Genomic DNA, 20,142 nt, shown 5'->3' with positions numbered 1-20,142 from the left:
CCTCCTTGGATGAGCCAAACATAAGCTTCGTGATGCATTTCTATTGTGATCAAGCTTACAATGCGAATCCATTCTAAGACATGCCAAGCAGGCTGAAAGCATCAGGATCCTCACATTCTAATAACGATTTGTCAAACCGAAGATAACACTCCCGCGAACAAGGCTGCAGATGCCAGCCACCAGTTACCCTGCAGATCTGGCACCGGCCAACACACCTGCAGAATGCAGATCCATTCCAATCGCGATCTTGCCCCCTCCTTCAATCCCCTGCTCAAGCACTATTTAAGGGTCTGTTAAAGGCCTCATGTCCCCCAGTTCCTGCTTCAAACTCACATTCGGACATCATCCATCATGTCCCTGCGGTCGATTCTGTTCTCGCTTTCCGCCTCCTTGGCGTCGGCAACCAACCTCTATGCTACGCACTATAGCGGCACGGTCTACTCTCTCTCACTGACGCATAGCAACAATGGCAGCAACCTTGCCATCTCGTCGGAAATCCAGGGTTGTGGCCCCATGCCCAGCTGGCTGACCCTCGACCCGGCCACGCGCATTATTTACTGCAACGATGAGACGGGTGACGCCTCGACCAATGGCTCCCTGAATGCCCTCTCCGCGTCGACCGACGGTACCCTGAAGCTGATCGCTAGCACCGACGCAGCTCCAGGAGGCGGCGTGAATAGCGTCATTTACACCGGCGAGCACGGCGCCCAATACCTGGCTATTGCACACTAGTTTGTCTCACCATCTTATCTTCCGTTTATCTGCCGAGGTAACCCCGCTAACAATCATCCCACCCCCTCAACAGCGGCGGCTCGGCTCTCTCCACTTTCAGCCTTCCCCTCACCCCAGACTCGCAACCGCTGCAGGTCTTTCGCTTCACCTTCTCCGACGACAACCCCAAACGCCGTCCCCAGCAAGATTCCCCACACCCGCACCAAGTTTTCCTCGACCCGACCGGCTCCTTCGTCCTCGTCCCTGATTTGGGGTCTGACCTTCTCCGCGTCTACGCCATTGACAAGGCCACCGGCAAGCTGCAGTCCCACTGCACTGACCTGACCTATCCGACGGGCAGCGGACCCCGCCACGGTCTCTTCTGGGAGTCGGCCGATGACCACCACAACATCCTGACCACCAACAACCGCAACACCCGCCGCAACACCCGCCGCAGCCGCAACCAGGCCCAGCAACAAGGCGCCGCCACCCTTTACACCGCCAACGAACTCGACGGCCACCTCAAAGTCTTCGATGTCTCATACGTCTCCGACGGCTGCCTCTCCTTCCGCCAGCTCCAGGTCCTCGTGCCCTACCCGACCACTAACGACTCGCTCCCGACGGGGGCGACGCTGGCCGAGATCCGCAAGGCCGGGAATGGGCTGTATGTGTCGGTGCGCTCCGACCACGGCTTCGCGCCCTCCGACAGCATTGCCACGCTGACCCGCCATGCGAATGCAACCGTTGAATTCGAGCGCTTGAGTTCCGCGTATGGTACCGTCCCCCGGACATTTGTCATCAACAAGGCGGGCGACCTGGTGGCCATTGGCGATCAGGCGAGCTCCAACGTTGCGATCGTGGCACGTGACCCAATCACGGGCGTGTTGGGCGAGAAGATTGCCGAGTTGCAGGTTGGGGAGCCCGGTGAGGTGGGCACGGCCGAGGGGTTGAGCAGCATCATCTGGGATGAGTGAGTGCTTTCTCCCGAATCCAGGAGAAGCAGGAAGCAGTATATAGTTGGGGTTTGCATGTTGCATGCATGCCAGATACCGCGAGCGAGATTGAACAGTGTGAAATGTGTCGTCGATAGTCGATTGACTTACCTACATACCTAGACATTATGTGAATAAATGGACCCTTTGGCTTGTGTTTCAACCTCTGCCCTCAGATTTGATCCTGTAGTGCAAGGGGCTGGGGGACATCTTTACATCGGTCGGAAACCCGGCCGATCCCGTTCGTGACATCCTCCAGGTCGCGCCACACGGGGTGTTAGACGTGCCGTAGACGTGCCGAAGCGAAACAAGCTGGATCACCAGACACGATTCTTTGAACAAAAAATATAGTCGATCGAGGCTGTTGCTTGTACCCTCGACAATCCAGGAATTGGAACTGCAGTATCTTGTGTAGTGTCTTCTCCACCAAGTTTCTGCATGCATGTTCTAGCCGTGGAAGTAGAAGGGATGATATGGAAGACTCCGAAGCAAGAGTTGGTCATTGTGGATAGCCAGGCAGTACAGAGGGCGGTGTACAACAGGTGACCGCCTGCCTCTCGCTTGCAACGGGGTTCCATTCTGCCAATCTGCCACTCCCTCTCATCTTCCACCTTCCATACACTGGAGTAGAGCTCTGTTCCAGGCTCTGCTCCATGCGAAGTGGGAACTCATCGTGTCGAAGACTATCCTTGATAAGTTACCAAACACCTGGCCTCGGGCCATGACCTCTTGTGTCCTAGCTTCTAAACACTTATCCAATCTCAAGATTCCGTGCCCAAGACAGCGAGTGGATCTTCGGAGCTGGGCGGCGCCGATCTGCTCGGAAAAATGCGATTCGCACTTGTGACTGGACCAGACCCAGGGAGCTGCATTTCCGAGCTGAAAGTTGAACGAACTCCCTTTGTGAAACGGATCCATGGGACTCTCCCGCACTCTAATTCCCGAGCCGCAGAGCTGTCATCAATACAGATTCACAGCGAGTAAGATACAATATGTGACAGTATCCTTGATGTCTCCATTGTCTGTCTTTCATCTCGCTCTCTCACTTTCTTCCACCGCAAAGCCATGGCTGAGAAGCAGGAGGGGTCTGTTGTCTTTTCAGCTCCACCACGGACTGATCGGCTACCTTAGCGTGTGACAATCTACGCGATCGAACGCTATCGGACGCTATCTGCCGATCACTGCCTTCCCAAGAACCATGCACAGCTTCGACAGCTGAATGACAGAGCAGAGCTTTGATCGAGGACCCCGATTCAGGGCAATCAGAGGCGTCTCTGAAGCAACACCGCCTTTTCCCGCGACCTTCCACAGAGTTAGGCCCTTTCGCAGCTCCGCAGATGGAAGCAGAAACGGAGAGGTCAAGTGGATCTCTTCTCAGCCGTGACAAAAGCAAAGAGGGAGCTCTCTGCTCTCGACGGCCATTGCTGCTCGAGGAGAGGGTGGATTTACCAGCGCAATACGGCCAGGCACCATATTCGCAACACGGAGAGCAGCATCGACTCGTTTCTTACTGTTCAGTGACCGTTTACATAACCGTGAGACACGACACTAACATCCACTCACATGCAAGATGATCAGATCGCCTTTCGTCAAGAACCACACGGAGCATCTCGGGCCCCATTCTGATGGCTGATAACTCCACTCGCCGGGAAAAGGGAGGGATTTACTACTCTGCGTGTCCTGGTCCCCAGACGGCGGTCGCCCATCCTATAAAGACGACTCCACCCAGAGCTCATTCCCTGAGCTTTTTCATCGGCTCTTTCTTTCTCTCAGCGTGGCTGCAGTGGCTAAGTCTTACACCGGGGCCTAAGCACATAGGCTGATACACCTTCCTTCCTCCTCTTTCAACTATCGCGCCCCGCCTTTCTATCCTTCGATTGTCACACATCCGAACCACACAACACTTCACAATGGGTAATCTCTCCCGTCTTCTCACCGTGCTTTCAGCAGGAAGCACTGCATGGGCGACGCAGGCACCCCTCGGTTCCGCCAACACAGGCGCGAACCAGTGCCTCAGCATGACCGGCGGAGCCCCCCATACTAACTTCGATGCGTGCTGTGGAAGTGGCTCATCTGGCCGTGGCACCGTCGACGGCGTCGAGTTCACCTACACATGCGGACAGTGGGCGACGCCCTACGCGAGCAAGCCCGTGAACGCCGCCAGCGCGCGGGAATGTGCGCAGCTCTGCGCGGCCGCTGGCTCCCAGTGTCCCGCGGCCGCCTGGATGTCTAAGGGGCAGTGTTACTTCATCACTTCCGGCGCTTACTCGGTCAGACCGTTGAAGGGGATCCTCTTGCTCGAGAAGACGGGCAAGCTGGTCGCTGGAGAGGAGCCCACGGAGCCGGAGGGCGGATGCGATAAGGTCGCCGAGGAGGCGAAGACGCAGTGCGAGAAGGAGGCGACGGAGCGATGCGAGGCAGACAAGACCCGCGTCGGCGAGCAGTGCAAGGCGGATTGTGCTAAGCAGGCCGCCTCCGTCACGGAGCAATGCAATGCGGACAAGGCGAAGCTAGAGGAGGATATGAACACCAAATGTCGGGATCAGACCGCGGCTGCTGTGCAGGAGCAGGTCGCGAAATGCGACAAGGAGAAGTCCGACCTCGGAGGCTCCTGCGACGATCTCAAGAAGCAGGGCGAGGCCCAGTGTGAGAAGGATAAGGCGGCCATTACTGAAGAAGCGAAGAAGCAGTGCGGTGCGGACACGACCGCTATCACGGAGGACGCGCGGAAGCAGTGCGATGCGGACAAGACTGCCATCACCGAAAACGCGAAGAAGCAGTGCGATGCGGACAAGACCGCCATCACGGAGGACGCGCGGAAGCAGTGCGACGCGGACAAGGCGACTCTAACGTCGGCCTGCGACGCAGAGAAGGACCGCCTCCAGAAGGCGCTCGACGAAGCCAACGAGAAGCTCAAGAAGCTTGAAGGCAGTGGTGGTGGCACCAGCGCGTCGACCACCTCGCCGGCCAACGAGGCCCTGCTCGAGGAGATTGCGCGCGAGAACTTCAGCACCATCTGCCCGAAGTTTGGCGGCAAGTCTTTCATCACCGTGGACTCCAAGGGCTACAAGCACGAGTGGACCCTGTACTGCCACACTGGGGTCACGGGCCAATCAAACCCCAACTACAACTGGAGCTGCCACACTCAGAACATCATCCAGCTTCTGAAGGAGCAGCAGGAGCGGTCGGACCTCAAGGCTCTGTGGGTCAACACCAACAATGTCTGCACGCCTTGGACGGGGGGTTATGTGAATGTCGGCGGCCCGTTCGCGAACCACCATTTGGTGATGCCCACCCGCCAGCCCTGGAAATGATGATCTGAGCTATATTCAGTTGATAGATGTGGATGGATGGTGCTGCCAGGTGTATCGAGTGTAAACTGGCTATATTTCTTAGTGTAGTATGAGAAGCATAAATTGAAATCCAGGAACAGGTATCATGATGACTATTTTACATTGCTTGTCCTGAAAACACTCCCAAAATATCATCGGCAGTATAGTCTAGTCGGCAAAGAGACGCGCTCCAGGATCGACTGCGGCCATCAAGATATCTCCAATGCCTCCTCCTGTATCGATCTCTCAAACAAATCATAGCTTTGTTCTGTACATGCCATACACCTGCACCTGCCCCACAATCTCACCATCGGATATAGCCCGGGTAACCGTTCCCCCTCCCCCCTCGCAAGCTACCTCAAAAGCATCAAAAGCAATAGCCCCTCAACGAGAAAAACCAACTCACTCAAAACCCCCCGCAAACCCTTACCGAACGCCACCCCATCAAGAAGAGGGGCACGAACCCGCCCCGACTGAAATACAAATCCAATTCCGAACCCAGCAGCAACGCCTGCTGCGCCTCCGCCTTCACCTTCTGGAGATGTACAGTACCTCCCTACAGAGCCCCGCAAACCGGCCCAGCACCTCAACGAGCGAGACGAGTTGGTCGAGCGCTCCGGAGGTGTGACGGATCGCATGCACCCGGAGGAAATTGAGTCGCGATCAACCTCGCTTGTTGAATCGACCGCGTGGCAGAAGGTGATGATTCGGAGGGTGAAGGGGGTCGTTATTAGGGTTCTTTTGCAGGTCGGTAATGAAAAAGGCAAGGGGATAGGGGAGAGGGGTAACAGGGAGAACCCATTAAAGTACATGGCCCACCTGGCCTGCAGGAAGAAAGAACACAGGGAAAATGAAAATGACAAGGCAGCGCACAACACAACCAACGGAGGAGAACATCTCATATAGGTCGCCGCGACCATGGCCTTCGCCAGTTCACCATCTACCAGGGCCGTGGATTCGCCTGCCGTCGTGACTTCGAACGAGACACCACCCCCATGGTACAGAGTGAAGGCATGGACCTGGCACCCTGGGCAACTTTGGGGGGTAGCTGCGTCAAATACGCTCAGGACCGGAAGAATCAGGATCATGCCCGCAAGAAGTTCCCTGCGACCCCCGCGGACGTGGCCGTGTCCGAGGCCCTCGAGGAGATCAGCAAGAAACTTCATGCCACCACCATCACTGGAGCTGCGCTGGCGTACATCCTACAGGAGGCTCTCTACGACTTTCCCATTATCGACTGCCGCAAGGTGGAACATCTGGAATCGAAAATCGAGGCCTTGAAGGGCCCCTGGACGAGAACGACATTCGGCAGATCGAATTGGCCACACACCGTGTGATCTGGGCTTTCCCATGGACTTCCTGTTCATGTCCCACGAGACTGACCCTGCGAATCTGCACATGATAAATATGGCTGTTCACTTTGATTACGTTCAGACACGGAACACTATTCGTCCTAAGACGGAATAAATGAAATAGTCATGTTATCGCTCCATGAACAATTCCTTCCAGCATCCACGTGTCATTCTGAAATACTATAAGCACTCTGAAGTGCTTGACACTGTCCGCTAATGAAACGGCCCAGGGATGGATGCCCCGGCTTAAGCCCTTCATCCAGGCCGTTGTCCAAGGCTCGCAGACCATGGTCGCCTTGCTCCTCCGCGCCGGAGCAGACCCCAACAACCAAGATCGAATTTCGAATTCGACTCCACGGTCGCACCGGCGTTGAAGCATGCCATCCCATTCGAGTGCATCTTTCGCCGCCTGCTTGACGCCGGCGCTGACCCCACCGCTGTGGACAACACAAAGACCTCAGTTATGGTTTATGCCCTAAAGTCCGGCCGGACGGCAGTTGTCCAGATGCTGATTAACGAGGGCCTTGACTCATTTACCCTGGTTATCAGAGCCTCAGTCGCCGACGGGAGGCGTACCCTTTTCTAGAAAGGTAGACCATGCCGGGCTTTTAAGGTCTACGTCGATACTGTTTTATCTCATTACGTGTATGTATATACTCGTAGAGCGAATGAAGCGAATGCAGCTATACTGCTTACTAAATGAAGCTTGCTGCCGAGGGTAATGGAGCAGAGGTAGACCTGTCCACTACTGTTTTAATCTAGATTTTTCTGTTCCGTCTAAGAGAGCCATCTTCTCCAGCACTTTCCAACACGAAGCTGCCGTCCTTATTATATGATGAATAGTCATCCCACAAAGTATGACGTTGTCGGTGCGGAAAGACATGTCCGGTTGCAGATGGTGATAAGCTTTATGGACAGATAGAGTTCGTCTTCAAACGTGGTACAGGAGCCGTCATGACAATGACGTCTAACATTGGCTACGGTTAATCCAGAGGTCGAAATTAAAAGTGCGTATCAATTATTCTCAGAGGCTTGTTCTCTTCTGATTGCAAGCGACGAGATCAGGTTTGAGAACACATGGACCCAACGAGTGAAGTGGGCCTAACTCATGCTTTTGAACATATCTCGAAACCCCCTCGCCGTCGCCAATTGAACTGGGATCTCGGTTCTTCCCGCTGTCACTGCCTGGGGGGTTGACGAAAACAGCTTGGCTTAGTGATAGTCGTGATATCATTCCCAGCTGTAACATTCGTAACAAGGGTCATGCTTTTTCGGCACTCATCAGTGAGTCGCAATGGGCATAAGCCCTAGAGCAGCAGAATGCCGTTTTCGGTCATCGGGCATTGGTGAGTCCAGAGCATGACGGCTCGGGACACATGAAAAAGAACAAACTCAAGTTATGCTGACCATCAGTAGACCACGAAGAATCGATTAGCCATCCGAGAAGTCGCCCTGCCATATAAAGGAAGAAAAGCTCACCCCTAACAGCCTCATGCACATCTTCTTGAGCAAACCCCCCCCGGCACTCGAACGTGACCAGAAACGCCCATCCTTCCAAAACAACAATCAAGTTCCAAGAATTCACCTTCTGGAGAAATCAAAATGACTATCAAACTTCCCCTCCTCGCCCTTCTCATCCTCACCGCAAGCCCAGCCATCGCCCTCCCCAACAACCCCGGCCCACTCCAACAGCTCATGGACCCCCAGCATCACCCCCAAGAACAACCAATCACCCCCTGTCCCGCCCACCAACACCAACAACCCCACAACCTCTACATCACCTACAGCCAATGCTACCACCTCATCCACCCCGACTTCGGCCCCCTAGTCGACAGCACCTGGGGCAACGACGCGCAGCCCTGGCAATGGCTGGCCTTCAAGCAGGGCCAAACCCCGCGGCGCCTGCAGGTGTGCCGTACCGTCGACTGCGACGACGACGACGGGCCCGTCGAGAACCACGGCACCTTCTACCTGCGCGACCTGCGCGGCTCGCCCAAGTCCCAGTGGGCCCCGCGCTTCCTGAACGTGTTCGAGGGCCTCCAGAGCCAGGTGTGGCCCGACGCGCAGGACGGGCTGGGCAAGCGCGCGCGCTTCACGGCGTCGACGGTCCCCCACGGCGACTGGCTCCGTCTGCGGCTGGCGGAGAGTTCCTCCGGGTTCAATGGGTTGCATGTTAACTCGGATAGTTGGCCGGAACATAGTTATGTCTTTACGGATCGGGTGGATAATAGTTTGAGTTTTTGGTTTGTGCGATGCGATGGTAAGCATGATGGGGACGATAACGCAGAGGGAAAGGAGGACTAGAGGATTAGAGGGAGGTGGAAGTTGGGGAATGCTTTGTGCTTTGGGATCTGATGGGGTGGGGTGGGGTGGGGTGGCTCAAGCCCCGAATAATGGATGTGGGAGAGTTGAAAGTCAGAGCTAGAGCTAGAGCTGTTGCTTTTGGCTGGTTCTGAAGCACATTCGTATGCCATGGAAAGACCCCGGCCGGTAATTGTTTGTGACCTGTTTATTGTTTTCACTAGCTATCATACTTCAAATTGTAGTAGCCCTTGTTCTCTATTTGCGTTCTGGTGATCTAATTGTAGTAGTTAACCATGGTATTTACCTTCCTAGTCCATGGCCTAGATTTCAGCGCGATGGATCATTGATTCATTCTAGATGCAAGTTGGGAACTGGAGCTTTATGGTTAGGTTGCTGTCTGCGTGGTGCTACATGAAATTTTATGTCACGGTTGGTCTTCGGGATGAAGCCTTGGGTAACACGTGCATTGCACATTTGCACAACACTGTAGGAGTTCTGCATAGACAAAAGTAAGACAAGGAGGAAATAAGAGAGCAAAACAAAGGGAGAATTGGCAGTTCATTCCATATGAACATATTTCGGCCTAGTATGATAAAGCAAGAAAACAATATGTATCCTTTTCGGCATCAGCCAACCAAGTTTTAGTCGGATGTGTTATCGCTTTCTCGTACTATCGTCATCTCAAGCGGCTGTCTGATCAGAACTCATTGCCCTAGGAGCCTGATTGTCGGGACTAATGCTCGCGTCAGAGTCAGTACAGGCTTGGCCACGCAAGCTGTTAGGGCTACAATGGTTCGCCTGGTGGCAGTGCTGGGCGAGTTAGCATTGAAGGCTCATATAATGCTATATTTGACATGGAGAACATCAAGGCAAGATGGCCGAGTTGGTCTAAGGCGTCAGGTTAAGGTCACCTTAGCAAACAGCTTCTTCAAGCTTCCTGATCATCGTTTGATGGCGTGGGTTCGAATCCCACTCTTGTCATATCTTTTTTGCCTTTTTTGCGGTTTGCATCTTGTATCCGCAATCCACACACCAAGCAATCACTAAACTAGCATTGATGGTGCCTGGGGAGGTGGCACTTGATCTGCTCTTCCTAGAACTGATATCCTCATGACGGTCACAAACAAACAATGCTGGACCTCTCCGCCCGTGGGACAAAGAACTCTCCGGACTTGTTCTCCCGTTTGCTTGCCCTACAGCTTCCCGAGGCTTTCCGCGGACGGCTTTTTCTCACCAATGCGATCCTCCAAAGGTCAGAGAAGGACCATTTCGGAATGGTCTATTATACACACCGGAGTCCGTCTGATTGTAGGATCTAACCTTGTTGCTGACCATTCAGTCAGACTGGCATCCTCCGCAACAGTTCTTTGAGGCTGGTAAAGAAGCCTGCCGACCCCTCAACATATAAAGAGCGCTGCGGTCCTCGAGCAATTTCACTACTTCCCATCACACCCCAACCGCATTGACCTCTCTTCTCACTAACAACAGACCAAACCGACAAACATCACGAGTGAAGATGAAGCATATCGACAAATTGGCCTTGGCTGCGGCCTGCGTGCCTGGTATGATCCTCAACGCCGTCCCGCTTTCCGAGGACACCGCTAACGTGCTCTCCCAGGCTGGTGAGACTGTGCCCGTCGATCAGGGCGCCGAGTCTACTACTGAGGGTAACGCTGCTGCGGCAGCTACGCCCGGTTCCTGTGACTGCGAGGGCAGTGACTGCACCGATGTTGAGGCCGGAGGCCGCGGCGGGTACAATATGGTTGATGATGGCAACGACAATTCCACTGGCGATGGATGCGATAACCGCTCCGACTGTGACTCTGTTTCGCCGGATGGACGCGGCGGGTACAATATGCTTGGCAACGGCACCGCGAATTCCACCGGGAATGGCAGTGGTGACTGCGCCGATGTTGAGGCTGGAGGTCGCGGTGATGGTAATGCTGACGGCACTGACGATGGCTGCGATGACGCTAACGCTGGTTCGCCTGATAGACGCGGCGGGTACCGAGTGCTTTGTATCGGCTCCCCCGACGCCGATCCCATAGCCACTGTTGACTTTTTCTGAATCCTGTTGGGGGCTCCCAGCTAAGCGTTGGCCATAGCTCATTGGCAGTGGCTTGAGACGCTGAGAATTGTGAGCTTAAGACATGTAACATGGCGACGGGATTTCAATCCCGAATTTTCAAACAAAATTCCAAACAAAGTATGTCTAGTTTAGACTAAAAGAATAAGATAACCTTGACCAGGGTAATGGGTTTTCCAGAAGCAAATTAAGATAAGGACTTACTATCACACAACACACGCCTGGCTTGCTGACAGGTAAATGTGGGCGGGCCAGTGGCGACTTTTTATGACCGCCTCGAGTTAGGTTCACCTCTACCGCTTCCTGTATAGGCAAGATATAAAGCTCTTCTGCGGATACCACTTGTCAGCCATAACAAAACTGATAGACCTCATTATATCTAATCAGCTCCACTGTTCACATTCTAAGAGGGACCCTACTGAGTGATAGAAAGTAAGATAAGTAAGAACCAGCGGCGTGCGAGCGGGTGCATGGCCCGAGATACCAGGAAGAAATTGGTCTGAGAACTATAGAAGATCGCATGATTGAATCGCGTGTCCTGCATAGAGCCAGATAAGAGGTGTGTACAGTCAAGCGCATGACGACAAAAGGTGCAAATTTGGGACGGACTGTCTTTCAGTTTGGCGATTTGCCACACACGAGAATATCTGTTATCTATGCGAAGTAGTGTGCTTCCAGAGCAATAGTGCTGATTTTAGAGTTTCTGATCTAGCACGACAACGAACACGTTCGTCCCAGAATAGAGCGTTCGACCGCGATGGACCCGCCCCTAAAGTCGACGGCTCAAAAGCTAGCAGCGATCTCCGAGAGGACTGCAGGAACGACGCCTTGCAACTTTGGAAACCCAAGATCCATTATAGAGACTGTAGGTTGACATGGCTGTCGATATGGACTCTTTGCTGCGGCATCGAGGTAGAAGCTCTGATCTTAAGGTTTCTAGATCTCGCAAGGAAGGAAAGATGACTCAGCCACCGAATGGCCCCCAAACGTCAAGCTCTCCAAGAAGAATGCTTATTCCCCTTCGGTGGTGAAAGCAGCCGAGAGGGAGTATAACCTGCATCTTGACTCGCGCTCGGCGCACGACCCGGAACCAGAGTTCCGTGAGCGTGCGGATCGGATCCGGCCAACTTTGAACTGACTCAAACTGACTCAGGGTGCTGGCTGAATTTGAGGTCCATGGGAGACTCACTCACTGGGAGGGAATGTTGCTGGCTACACTTTACCTCAACTGGCCGTGCTGCCGACCGGCGCTATCTCGCTGTGCGGTTGTCTCTCCCACCTCCCACCTCCCACCTCAAGGTTTACGCCCGGAAATTGGCCACTGATTCCATGGACAACAAGAACCAGGTACGAAGGCTAATCAGGACATCGTACCACTCAGCTCAGCGCTGGAAGTGTCCTTGATCTGTTCCTGCTTCCGCGATCCCTGTGCATTGGCCAATTTGGCGATTAGGGCTGGAGGGCGGCGGGTACCTCCCGTCTAACCCTCGGGACGGCCACGGGGGGCGCGGGCTGCTGCTGAAAATTCAGTGCTCGTCCTGAGTCAAAACTTGGAACGGTGCAGGTCAATCCAATGAACGGATACCTGGGTGAGAGTGCACAGGTGAATCCATTTGTCACCCAAACTTTGACACCATGGTCCCCACCGCGTCATTGAACTTAAATTCCGCATCTAGGCGGAGAGCGCACTCCTTGGATGAGCTTGGACCAGCAGCACATTTTCAGTTGGGTCGCCCTATATGCAGTGACATTGGGGATCGAACCGCAAGCGAGATGGCGTGGGGCATATTTCTTGCAATAGAATAGACGGCAACTGCGTTCTGCAGAACTACCTCGTGGCGAGTGCGCTGATAATTGGTCTAGTCTAGTGGCTTGGGTCTCAATAATGAGGTCCCCACCCGAGCAATTTCTCAGAGTAGCCGACAGGAGCCGGCCAACTGGATCTGGGAAGTGAACTAGCCTGCTAGCAGCGCAGTCTCGATTCTCGAACCATGTGTGCAGAATCCGTGCCTAAAGTTTAAAAACCATCCCTGCAAAGCGCCATCAGGAATAAATATAACTAAAACGGCGATCCCCGTTTTTCGCTCGAAGGCGATCGTCGCCGCTATTGTTACAAACCCCCCCCCCTTCCCCCTCCCCTGCCGTTTCTCACGATGCATAACCCCGACGGTTCTGCCCTGGAGAAGGGTATATGGGTGGCCGTCGGTATCGCGACGGTGATCCTCATCCTTCGTGTGGCTGCGAAAATCAAGATCCGTCAGCTCTATGTCGACGATGCGTTGATGTTTATCTCTTGGGTACGACAGCCCCTTGCCTCAGCATTTTACTCGCAAGCATCCTTCATTTGGAGCTGAGTCGCTAACGCCCAGCTTTACTAGGCATTGACCCTATCCTCGACGGTCCTCCTGACGCTCTCCGTGCGCGAAGGCTTCGGCTCCGACCTCACCCTACTGCCCACCAAGAATGTGGAGCACATCCTCAAGTACATCGCGCTGGAAGTGCTGCTGGTGACGATCAGCACGGGCATCGCGCGCTGCTCGTTCGTGATCTATCTGCTGGGGATCCTGGGCGGCAACAAGAAGTACGGGATCGCGCTGTGGGTGGCTATGCTGCTGCAGCTGGCCGCCAACATTGTGTCGGCGGTGCTGCCGATGAGCATCTGTCGGGACGATCGGATCCTGTGGAATGCGAACATCACGACCACCTGCGGCAACACGGTGGCGGTGGTGCGGTTCTCCTACTTTTCGTCCTGTGAGTTCTGCCCACTTCCTCTTCGATTGGCGTCAACCAGACTAACAGGTTTGGCGTGGAAAACAGCCGTCAACACCGCGACCGATCTCTTCCTCGCCGTCTTCCCCACCATCGTCTTCTGGAACCTGAACCTCCGTCTCCGGATCAAGATTAGTTTGATCGTGCTGCTGAGTCTCGGCCTGGTGTATGTACCCCACCCCTGAGGCGTTAGCTTCCGCCTCCCTATCCTCCCTGGGATTGGAAGTGAGGCTAACCGAACTAGGGCCATGATCGCCTCGATCATCAAAACCACCAAGCTGAAGGACGTCCCCAGTGTGACCAACGTCGGGGCCTCGGGCGGCGTGGAGCTGATCCGCTGGGGCTTCGCGGAGAGCCTGATCATCATCATCACGAGCTCGGTGCCCTGCGTGCGGCCCCTGCTGATCTCCTCGGTGCAGAAGCTCTCGTCCGCGGCGCGGTCGCGCTCCTACGAGCTGTCCGGGCCCTACTCCAAGGGCAAGGAGTCCGCCCCGGGCGGCCACTACTACGAGCGGCAGGCGTCGGCCCAGCGCGACGACGCCGACAGCATCGAGCAGATCCTGAAGGATCTCCACCGGCCGCCGTCGGGGTCCGGCCGGCGCGGCGACGACGGGGCGGTGGTGGTCGAGAGCGGGATTCAGAAGCAGGTCGAGTTTTCTGTCGTGACGGCGCGGGACGAGTCGTAGGCTGTTGTATATACATTCTGATATTCATAGTACTATAATTCTAGCAGGATCATAAGTTCTGGATGTTCAGCTTTGTCGGCAATGCAGGGACCACGACCACCCCCGCCGGGCCGGGGAGCTAGCTGGCGCGCGGGGAGAAAACCTGGATTTTTTTGGGGGGGTGCTTTGGTGCCAGTTGCCACTCAGTGCCGGTTTTCCCGCTCTCAAATTTGGGGAGGGACCACTTTCAGACCGGGTTCTCCCCGCTTGTAGCCCTTGTAGCCGGTCGGTAGTTGTCATTGGGCCAACCCCGACCGTCGCTACCAGAGTCCATCGCAAAAAGGGGGAATGCACTTTCCAAGGTGCACTCGGTGTCTCAGATAACCCAAGCCACTGGATTTTTCTGTTCCCTTTCAAAAAGAGTGGGTCATCATTTTGCCGGCAGTCGTACTCTGTAGTCTAGGGCTTGCTTGCCTTGGGTTAGCGTGCCGGACCTCGCTAACGTAGAAGTATGGCCCGGCCGGGGCTAGTCCAGATGTCATTCAAGTCCGGGATCCATCGCGTCTCGCTTGTCGGGTGCTATTCTTGGGCAATGATGAGTTTTAGACTGGGTGGTTCTCGTATTTATTTCTGGCGTGTTCCTTGTCGTCTGTGCTGAGGGGTTGTGGTGTGGTGCTTCTCGTGTTGTGTCCTTCATTTTGAATCGAGATGTTGTGTTCGACTGTTCTTCGGCTGTGATATAGTTTAGGGGGGTTGTTTCTGTTCTTCGGTTGGAGCCGTATCAACCGACTTACTGGGATTTTCGTGATGGATGCTAACGCACAGCTTTGTCTCAATGCAATACCTCTAAGCATTGTGAGCGTGTCTCCCGGACTCCAAGGCTCATCACCACTTGGGAGACAAAAAGGCCCTCTGCTTACTTGCTAAGAAATATAGGTTGATCGCAAGCAAGCAGCTACGCTTGAATGACCTGCAGGTACATCGAGACCGCTCAGCCCACCAATTGATGTCCAACATATTCCTGTTCAAGAAGGGGTTTAGGAAGGGGCAGGGGAAATGTCCCAAGAGGCCCACGTGCTGCCCTAATCACTACTTGAGGCCCGCGAGCCCTCTGTCTATTCACTTCACATGCAGCCCTTCTTCAGTCACAGTTCCCTAAGTGAAGTCGTTCAATTGACTAGGCCCAGCTGCTCGTCATGTCAATACGGTAAGCAGACTTGCGTCCACTCCACAAGTACTATACTGCCTGTCAATTGGCCGGTCCACCATTATCCCTCCTCTCAACAACGCCGCACCTGCACTTTCTCCCAAGCAATCAAGCGGGAATACAAGTACAGTGCAGCCCGAAATAAAATCAAGGGCGAAGCCCATAGTCAAAGGCGCGAGACAACAGTCTTCGCTACGCACAATCCCCCTCCCCACCAGGGATTAGGGCTATCCCACTGGGTACCTAATACCCATCCACCACCCCTCGGGCTCTCTCCCCCCGCCTCCGCTCATCATCCACCGCCCACCACCACCGCACCAACTCATCCCCTTCCTCACGTTCCCGGTCCATCTGCCACGGCTTCACCGCAAAGATAAAATGCACATTCTTGACCGCCCCATCGCGCCAAAGGTCCGCATGCGTCCCCTCCACCCCGCGCATCGGCTTCAGCGCATTATACACATACGGCAGCGGCCGCCACCGGCCCCGGAACACGTTCGACAGCAGCTCCTGGTCCGCCAGCGCATACCCTTTTACGCGGTTCGTGTCCCGGAGCGCCGTCTGCACGGCCACGAAGTCCGTTTGCCGGGGTTGCACGACCAGTAGCCCGCTGTTGAGCATCGCCACGCCCGCGGTGGCGTCGGGACCCGTCGTTTGGGCGGTGTCCGGGAAGGGGCGTTGGGCTGTGTAGGCGCAGTTTTGCGGGGTCCTGCCCACATTTCTTGTTAGTGTTGCTGGGATCGGGATCGGATGGTTGCTGCGATCGAATTGATACGATGGGTAGGGGGAGCTGGATTGGGGGAAGGGGTCTAGACTAACCAATCACTCGGATAATGCGGCTTTTTCAGCGGGTTGCAGGCGCACGCGTGGCTGGCAGCGAGGATCTGCGTCTCTCCGTCGAGGGGGAGCTCCATCAGCTCGTCCATGTTCTGGCGCACGAGCATGTCACTGTCCAGCAGGACGATGCGGGCGTAGTCTTCTAACGAAAACACGATGAGCTTCTTCCACGCTTCGGCGAAGCGCGGGTCGTGCTCGTGCGTGCAGGTCCCGGCCGGGGTGATGGTGGGGACTAGGCGGCTGGGGATGCCGCGGGCGCGGAGGGCGGCGATGCCTTCTTCTGGGAGGGAGGTCGTGTATAGGGCCAGGAAGGGGTAGGCTGTGTTGGTTTGGTGGAGGGAGTGCGCGAGGGTGAGGAGGCCGGGCAGGTAGTGCAGGTTGGTGATTAGGGAGGCCCAGACTGGGGTTGGGGTTAGTTCTGGATGTGATCTGGGATAGGGGTCGGGCTGTAGCGTACCTTTTTGCGGGGGGTCGGTCACGGTGGTCATTTTTGCGATGCTGATGGGGATGCTCTGATCTGGGGTGTATTCGCAGCATGCGGGATGGAGGACTTATATATGACGCACGCAGCGTACTTTTGGATCGCGATCGCTGGGCGCAGATCGAGATTCGATCGATTGTGCCGATCACGGAGATCCCCTCTCAGCTCAGCGCAGGCAATTGAGAATTCAGCCCCAGGCCCACTTTTATGTCTTGGCCGCAGAACTAAACTTCCGGCACGGCCAGTGAGAATGCTTCAACGGGGTATGCTTGGAGCGGAGGGCTGCTTGTGCCCCTTGATGCTCGGTGTTCGTCTGGCTGAGACAAGGCGGTCTTGCAGAACTGTCTCGTGCAGATGCATGAGTTGAGCGTGTCGATCGTAGACCCACTGAATGTTTAGGTCTATTTCTGATCCACAATGGGATTTATTTGCGAATACTCAATCTCAACAGCACCAGACGAGGTATCTTGAAGGGGTAGAAGCCTCTGTGAGCAAATGCTCAGGTCAATATTCTTTCTGTCTCCGTTGCAATAGCCCTAATTTCCTGTAGTACCTGTAGAATGGTCACACGGCCGTGGCATGGATGGATGACATGACGTTCCGTCCCGACCCAGCTGAATAGCCGCCCTTATCCGCCCTTATCCGCCGCAGATCAAGGCAATCCCACTAAGAAACAAGCGACGACCGGGCGAGCAGGACCCCTGACCCCGTTTAGCCTCGTGGTAGACCTGGGATACCGTGGATCAGGGGCCGTAAGGGCGGATATTCGGGAAAGTGGACCAGAGTACGAGACTAATGACACTAAAGGAACCAGATCATAGAACCAATGGCACTAAAGAGACCCAATCAAGAGACAAACTGCACTAAGGACACCGAAGTGCACTGTAGCGGATAGAGCTAAACAAACTAGACAGAGGAATAATCCCTAGCCCATGAAAGAACGGATCGTCACCCTCTGAGACATTGATTACGCTGACCCGGATCCACATAGTACCGAGGACTGTACCTCGTAAGTTACTACCACCACCAAATTCAACAAATACAATGCCCGACCCTGGCTTAGCCCTAAGCCTTCAGCCCTATATCTCCCCCCGCGCTTTTTACCTGCTTTCCGGCTCCACCACCCACGTCTCTCCAACTCCATCTCTCATCCCTTTATAAGTTATAACACAATCAAGCTACCCCCCCTCTTCACCAGTGTAGTCTTCCTGCCCGCAACCCGGTATCAAACATTTAATCCCACCTCCTGCACCCACGCCGCGCCTGCCAGCGCACACAGAGCCGTCAGCCCGTGCCGGTAGAGCGGCGCGTCGTCCGTCCGGAAGATCTGGCCCCCGCTGATCCCGGAGAGATTGGCGGCCGTCATGATGAGTCTGTCTTCATTATTTTTTCTGTTTGTTCCAGAATTGATCCAGTACCAAGGAGGGAGACGAACACAGAGCCACACTTCGTTCTTGGGGCGTGGTGCAGTTCACTGCTAACCAGGCAACATTGAGAATACTTTACAAAAGAAACATTAGTTTGATAGAAGAAATTGGTATACAGACTGAGGGTAATGCGGGGGAGGAGTTATGATGAAGGCTGGGGTAAGGTAACGTACTGCATAGCCGCGTACCCCACGCTCGCCGCGACAATGGTCGCGTACTTACGCTGCCGGCTGGCGGTGGAGGGCATCTCGCGGAGGCAGATGTAGCCGATGAGGTTTCAGGTGCTGGCGGGGAGGACGAAGAGGCCGCGCTTCGTGGTGCGGTCGCTTTTGGGGGTTAGTATCCTATCTTTTCTTGCTAGCTCTGCACGTTCCGCGGTGGCTCCGAATTCAGGTACGCATGGAATAGCACCTTGCCGTCCTCGGCATACTCGGTCACCGCACCCGCCTGGCCCCAGTTCACGAAGACGTTCCCATTAGCCAGCAGCTGCACGTTGCCCTGGGACTTGGTGGCCAGCGCGTTGGGGGGAGTATACGTGCGCACCTCGGAAGCCGTGCCGGCGGTGTGGTTGAACTCCACGAAGCGCGCGCGGAAGGAAGGGTTCAGGGCATGGCCGGGGACGGTGTGCATCGCGTTGTCGAAAAAGGAGATCTGCTCGATGGTGCTGTCGGCGGAGCGGTACCGGAAGCGCGCGTCGTGCTGGTGGGCGAATCGCACACTCTCAGGGACCTCGAAGTCGGAGCCTGCGCGCCGAGATCAAGTAGTTGCCCGGAAGAACGTCCCCCGAGTGAGCCGGTCTCTTCCAGGGGGAGATGGGTGTCCTCGGTGGATTGGGTCAGTGGTGGATTATTCTGGTGTTGGATAGACAGGCCTAGGGTACTCACATTTGGGGCTGACGTGGTCGTAGCTATACCATTCAAAGAGGATTTGACCGGTCCAGATCTTGAGCTCTAGATTGGCAGAAAGAATTACATTAGTTTCACGAGGACCTGTAAAGAGATGGGGTCCGACCTTGAAATCCATTCGTCACAAACCAGGTCTGGTTCTCATCGCCTCCGTAGGGTGAGAGATCGGTGGGAATCGAGACCGGCGCCTCAATCAAGACAGTCTCTCCTTCAACTACCTGGAACTCATGGCACGAGACTAGTCGATGCAATCCTGCCCGGGTTGTCTTAATGGCTTCGTAGTGGTCGTCTAGGATGACATGGCCCCCGTACATGCGTCCGTGCGGGGCATCGAGTCTCCCCTGAAAAGCACGCAGGACAAGCCTTCCAGCGACCACGGTGGGACCAAAGTCTGCCACCTACCCGGCTATATAGCCGGTGGCCGACTAGACTAGATCGCCATCGTTGGTGAAGATGTATGCGCCGGGCTGCTCGGGGCCGGTACTGCCGGGGTCGAACCCTAAGCTTCTACCAAGTCACGATATGAATGGGCTTTGAACACAAACGATGTACCGGTACCTTATTACCTGGCCGGATGAAACCAGAGAGAAACCAGTTGCTGATTGTCATATTATCCAAGTGAGTAATACACAGGGCACCGACAGCAACCACTAACCCTCAATCTCATGAACAACCACATCGTGACTTAGCTCTTTCAGTTTCTTGATGCACTCCTCACTTAGCGGCCTAGAAGATACCGTCAGTCACTAATCCAACTGAATTATTGGTCGCAGTCTTACGGAGGGTAGCAGGTCGGAGGCAGCGCTCGGTTGCAGATCCAGATGTCCTGGTCGGTATCATCCTGGATGATTCTGTCGTGGGCCCGGAGTTAGCTGCATCAGGCAGGTTGGATGAGATAGTGACTTGCACTTACTTCCTCACATCATCATCGTACTTGTTGTACGCTTCGATGGTCTTGTAGGTGTAGTAGATCCTCTTTGCATGATGCACATTAGTCTTTGAGACATTGAGGGCCAGCGGTTGTGGGATCGGTGTACCTTCTTGTCAACCATTCTGTGCGTAGTCGACTTTGCT

General features: G+C 54.9%; 8 protein-coding genes and 1 non-coding gene across 9 annotated transcripts; 7 read left to right on the top strand and 2 right to left on the bottom strand.

Annotated features, from left to right (window-relative positions):
* The first annotated feature begins 334 nt into the window (after positions 1-334).
* BO82DRAFT_328489 (3-carboxy-cis,cis-mucoante lactonizing enzyme) lies at positions 335-1,850 on the top strand. The gene is made up of 2 exons (XM_025633012.1): positions 335-731; positions 806-1,850. Exons 1-2 carry the CDS (start codon positions 352-354, stop codon positions 1,683-1,685), a joined length of 1,260 nt encoding a protein of 419 aa, XP_025495308.1. The 5' UTR covers positions 335-351; the 3' UTR covers positions 1,686-1,850.
* Positions 1,851-3,613: 1,763 nt separating this feature from the next.
* On the top strand, positions 3,614-6,372 carry BO82DRAFT_399055 (uncharacterized protein; the record flags this gene model as incomplete). Its single annotated transcript, XM_025639079.1, has 3 exons — positions 3,614-4,987; positions 5,585-5,786; positions 5,942-6,372. The coding sequence occupies 3 exons, from the start codon at positions 3,614-3,616 to the stop codon at positions 6,370-6,372; spliced, it is 2,007 nt and encodes a 668-aa protein (XP_025495307.1).
* Positions 6,373-7,750: 1,378 nt separating this feature from the next.
* BO82DRAFT_199421 (uncharacterized protein) lies at positions 7,751-8,743 on the top strand. Its single transcript, XM_025630591.1, has one exon. The coding sequence runs from the start codon at positions 7,990-7,992 to the stop codon at positions 8,689-8,691; it is 702 nt and encodes a 233-aa protein (XP_025495306.1). The 5' UTR covers positions 7,751-7,989; the 3' UTR covers positions 8,692-8,743.
* An 816-nt stretch (positions 8,744-9,559) lies between these two features.
* On the top strand, positions 9,560-9,672 carry BO82DRAFT_t73. Its single transcript has one exon. It is a non-coding gene; the product is annotated as a tRNA-Leu (tRNA).
* Positions 9,673-9,784: 112 nt separating this feature from the next.
* On the top strand, positions 9,785-11,037 carry BO82DRAFT_351455 (uncharacterized protein). The gene is made up of 2 exons (XM_025634427.1): positions 9,785-10,819; positions 10,982-11,037. The coding sequence occupies exon 1, from the start codon at positions 10,208-10,210 to the stop codon at positions 10,757-10,759; it is 552 nt and encodes a 183-aa protein (XP_025495305.1). The 5' UTR covers positions 9,785-10,207; the 3' UTR covers positions 10,760-10,819; positions 10,982-11,037.
* Positions 11,038-11,534: 497 nt separating this feature from the next.
* BO82DRAFT_399052 (uncharacterized protein) lies at positions 11,535-12,736 on the top strand (the record flags this gene model as incomplete). Its single annotated transcript, XM_025639078.1, has 4 exons — positions 11,535-11,642; positions 11,718-11,877; positions 11,931-12,124; positions 12,641-12,736. 4 exons carry the CDS (start codon positions 11,535-11,537, stop codon positions 12,734-12,736), a joined length of 558 nt encoding a protein of 185 aa, XP_025495304.1.
* A 140-nt stretch (positions 12,737-12,876) lies between these two features.
* Positions 12,877-14,271, top strand: BO82DRAFT_351454 (uncharacterized protein). The gene is made up of 4 exons (XM_025634426.1): positions 12,877-13,074; positions 13,156-13,528; positions 13,595-13,712; positions 13,791-14,271. Exons 1-4 carry the CDS (start codon positions 12,931-12,933, stop codon positions 14,230-14,232), a joined length of 1,077 nt encoding a protein of 358 aa, XP_025495303.1. The 5' UTR covers positions 12,877-12,930; the 3' UTR covers positions 14,233-14,271.
* A 1,390-nt stretch (positions 14,272-15,661) lies between these two features.
* On the bottom strand, positions 15,662-16,743 carry BO82DRAFT_362016 (glycosyl transferase family protein; the record flags this gene model as incomplete). The annotated part of the gene is made up of 3 exons (XM_025636835.1): positions 15,662-16,208; positions 16,238-16,655; positions 16,713-16,743. The coding sequence occupies 3 exons, from the start codon at positions 16,741-16,743 to the stop codon at positions 15,662-15,664; spliced, it is 996 nt and encodes a 331-aa protein (XP_025495302.1).
* Positions 16,744-17,961: 1,218 nt separating this feature from the next.
* Positions 17,962-18,410, bottom strand: BO82DRAFT_399049 (uncharacterized protein; the record flags this gene model as incomplete). The annotated part of the gene is made up of 2 exons (XM_025639077.1): positions 17,962-18,109; positions 18,337-18,410. 2 exons carry the CDS (start codon positions 18,408-18,410, stop codon positions 17,962-17,964), a joined length of 222 nt encoding a protein of 73 aa, XP_025495301.1.
* Positions 18,411-20,142: the final 1,732 nt, after the last annotated feature.

Source organism: Aspergillus uvarum, assembly GCF_003184745.1.
Source record: "Aspergillus uvarum CBS 121591 unplaced genomic scaffold BO82scaffold_8, whole genome shotgun sequence".
NCBI classification, from domain to species: Eukaryota; Fungi; Ascomycota; class Eurotiomycetes; order Eurotiales; family Aspergillaceae; genus Aspergillus; species Aspergillus uvarum.
The sequence above is the reverse complement of the archived record's forward strand: the minus strand, read 5'-3'. Positions and strand labels throughout refer to the sequence as shown.